The sequence below is a fragment of the Populus euphratica genome, unplaced genomic scaffold (genome assembly GCF_000495115.2).
Source record: "Populus euphratica unplaced genomic scaffold, PopEup_1.0 scaffold155.1, whole genome shotgun sequence".
NCBI classification, from domain to species: domain Eukaryota; kingdom Viridiplantae; phylum Streptophyta; class Magnoliopsida; order Malpighiales; family Salicaceae; genus Populus; species Populus euphratica.
In genome coordinates this window covers 139,168-143,108 of record NW_011499929.1, presented here as the reverse complement: position 1 = coordinate 143,108, position 3,941 = coordinate 139,168, and the positions used below count along the sequence as shown (strand labels likewise).

The following is a 3,941-nucleotide window of genomic DNA, read 5'->3' as shown; positions in this document are numbered from 1 at the left end:
CCGTCTTTCCGTGAAAAAAAAATAAAAATCTGTAATCCCTGGAAACTGAATTTAAATACTCTTTGACCGAATGATCAAAGTTGCCTAAGCTGACATTAGCATTAGCTTAATTACAGGGAAATCAAGATACCTAAGGAGAGCTTTTAAAAAAAATATTTTTCTTTTCTTTTTTTGTTAGTTGATGTTAATAAGGCCATACGGATCTTCAATATTCCCACATTGGTAAGGAATTATTTTGTTACGAGATATAACCTATCGTTTAGTTACTATTTTAAGACTAAAAAGAATGTCTTTTGATATTTTTTTTTTGTTTTAAAAAACAAGAATTCACTCAAAAACTGTCTTAAAGATGAATTTACCAAAAAGATTACCAAAAAAAAATAGAAAGAACATGTCCTTTGATTTTTTTTTTGTTTTGAAAAATAAAAATTCACATTAAAACTGTTTTAAAAATAAATTTATTTTTTATTTTTGTTTATGTTCCTCTGACAAAGCATGTTTTTATCTTTTCTGATCCTATTTCTATCCTGGAATAATAACCAAACAAAATACAAAAAAGTTTCTAATTAAGCATTCAATTATTCAATTAAGAATACAATAACAATAAAAATAGAAAGTATAGTATATCATAAAAATAGAAAGTATAGTATATCAACAGAAATATCTTCTTACATAAAAACGAGTATATGTTTCAGTGGGGGAGGGATGATGTGTTTTATGGGAGAGAGCAAATTTTAAAGCAATTATCAAACAAACAAACTACAAGACAAAAATCAATAATTAAAAAAAAATTATACTTGCTGTATGAAATCCCAAGAACACCTTGACGTTAAAATAATAAATAAATAAATAAAACTCAATTAGATCACACATAAAGAAGTAGGTAAAATTCTTACTTAACTCATCACCCCAAATTTGAGAGACTTTTGCAAAATTCAAAGCATTTGTCATCAAACAAAAAAACTACAAGAAACATTATAAAAGTAATATAATTATGTTGCAGCATGTGTTTTTCTTTGGGCCAATTTAATATATTATCCGGAAACCAAATTCTTTGATGTGATCAAATTTACAGATGTACTCAAGCTAAAAGATTCATAATTTTCCTTCTTGTTACAGCTTGGCCATGGAATCGAATCCTTGCCAGCCCTCAGGACCTACAAAAATATGTCTTGATTGGCTGCAAAGAAGAAATTATTATATAAGCACGTAATGTTCTCCTACCACTGAAGTTTCCAGCATTGCAGAGAGTCGGTTGTTTCAGAATCTTAAAGGGTAGGTGACAGTCTGAACACTACTAATCTAACATGGTTCCTGGAACTTCACTTGGCTAAAGAGCATGCATGTGAAATAGAGTATAATTTAGTGAAATGGTGGCCAGGGCAGGTTGCTATTCGGTTTCTAAATGCCCTGTTGCAGAAAGTCAGCTAAAATATTTTGCTAAGTTATCGTCTTCACATGGCAACAGTTTACACGGCCACTTTTTAGGCCACAAGTTGTGTGTAGCTTGTTAAAAATAGAATAAAAACTATTCACCTAGGATTTGAATAATTCTTTCATGTACTCATCAAATCACTATATAAGTAATCTTGGGACTTGAGTTCTTGAAACACAAGGCAAGGAGATAGCAAAAAATGGTGCTTTCAAGTTCTTCAATTCTTTCAATACTCGTAGTCTTGCTTCTGTCTCCTTTTGTAGTTTCATTTACAATTCAGGATAGGTTTCTACAATGTCTCCCAACTACTTCACATTCCTCCTTTCCTTTCTCCACTGCCTTGTACACTCCAATTGACAACTCTTCCTTCACCACAGTTTTACTTTCTACTGCTCAAAACCTCAGGTACACTTTGCCTTCAGTGCCAAAGCCTGAGTTTATCTTCACACCGTTCAATGAATCTGACATCCAAGCAGCTGTTGTTTGCTGTAAACAGCTTGGAATTCACTTCAGAGTCCGCAGTGGAGGCCATGATTATGAGGCTGTCTCTTATGTCTCTAAAATTGAATCGCCTTTCATAATTATAGACCTTGCCAAGCTACGATCTATTGACGTTGACATCGAAGATAGTAGCGCTTGGGTTCAGGCAGGTGCCACAAATGGTGAGCTTTACTACAGGATTGCTGAAAAAAGTAAAACTCATGGTTTCGCTGCTGGCCTTTGCACCAGTTTAGGCATTGGAGGGCACATCACAGGAGGTGCTTATGGTCCAATGATGAGGAAATATGGCCTTGGTGCTGACAATGTTATCGACGCTCGCATAATCGATGCTCAGGGAAGGATTCTTGACAGGCAAGCCATGGGGGAAGAGCTTTTTTGGGCAATCAGAGGAGGAGGAGGAGGTAGCTTTGGTATCATCACTGCCTGGAAAGTAAAATTGGTCCCTGTGCCAGAAAATGTGACGGTTTTTACAGTTCGCAAGACCTTGGAACAAGGTGCCACTAAGCTCCTCTATCGGTGGCAGCAAGTTGCTGACAAACTCGACGAAGATCTCTTCATTAGAGTTATCATTCAAACAGCTGGTAACAAGGGTAATAGAACTATTTCGACTTCCTATAATGCCTTGTTTCTTGGTGATGCCAATAGACTCCTCAAGGTAATGGAAGAAGGATTTCCAGAATTGGGGTTGACACCAAAGGATTGTATCGAAACTACATGGCTTGGATCTGTGCTGTATATTGGCGGTTATCCAAGCACTACGCCTCCTGAAGTTTTACTTCAAGCAAAGAATATCTTGAAGAGCTACTTCAAAGCCAAGTCAGATTTTGTCCAAGAACCTATCCCTGAAACTGGACTTGAAGGGATATGGATAAGATTGCTTAAAGAAGATAGTCCTTTAATGATATGGAATCCTTTTGGTGGAATGATGAGCCAAATCTCTGAGTCAGAGACTCCTTTCCCCCATCGAAAGTGTGACCTTTTCATGATCCAATATGTAACTGGCTGGCAAAATGCTTCAGGGAATGTTGGAAGGCACATAAAGTGGATGAGAAGGCTTTACAAGTACATGACACCTTATGTTTCCAAGAATCCAAGGGAAGCATATGTGAATTACAGGGATCTTGATTTGGGTATGAACAGAAATACTCGCGCAAACTTTAAGAAGGCAAGGGTTTGGGGTGCTAAGTACTACAAGGATAACTTCTACAGATTGGCATTAGTGAAGAGCATGGTTGATCCTGAAAACATTTTCAGGCATGAACAAAGCATTCCACCTCTTCCACTGCACATGAGGTAAAGAAGCTGAAGAGGAATTCAAGGCCAGGAAGAAGGGTGGTTGGATCACCATGTTTATGTGTCTGTGATTGGACCAGCATCCTCAGTTTGTTCCAATATTTTGGTTAAGTATACAGTCATTACTGTCGCAGAATGATGTGTAATAAGCAAGTTATTCTATCAAGTAGTGTCCAGAATATACTATAAAATTTATAAATAACCGTGGTCGTTGAAGACTTGAGGATGCTCAGATCTCAATTATCACAGCAATTCGATGAACAAGTTCAAAAAATTTGAATAAAATAGTTGCAGATAAGGCCCCGTGGGCAGTTCATCAACATCAAGTTCACCTATTGACAAGATATATATATTAATTAATTGCATCGCTCTCATGCCTCCAAAATTAATAATTGAAGTTCAGTACTACTCTTAAGGTTGTCCTTTGTTGGTCCACTCCAGTTGTATGCGCAGGGATGGATCTTAGATTGAAGACTTCATTATTGGGGAAGTCGCATTAATAAAGGGATCTGAAATTTGATTAGGATTGTTTTTTAAAATATTTTTAATGTTAAAATATATTTAAATAATATTTTTTATTTTAAAAAAATTATTTTTAAATCATAATATTAAACTGATGTCTAAATAGAAAAATTTCCAGCAGGGAGAATGGAATAATATCTCATTCTTTATAGGCTTAATTTTTATTTTTATTTTTATTTTTTATGAGAAA

At 35.4% G+C, this 3,941-nt stretch overlaps 1 protein-coding gene across 1 annotated transcript; it reads left to right on the top strand.

Moving 5' to 3' along the window:
* The first annotated feature begins 1,509 nt into the window (after positions 1–1,509).
* LOC105135894 (tetrahydrocannabinolic acid synthase-like) lies at positions 1,510–3,549 on the top strand. Its single transcript, XM_011040977.1, has one exon. It carries the CDS (start codon positions 1,635–1,637, stop codon positions 3,231–3,233), a length of 1,599 nt encoding a protein of 532 aa, XP_011039279.1. The 5' UTR covers positions 1,510–1,634; the 3' UTR covers positions 3,234–3,549.
* Positions 3,550–3,941: the final 392 nt, after the last annotated feature.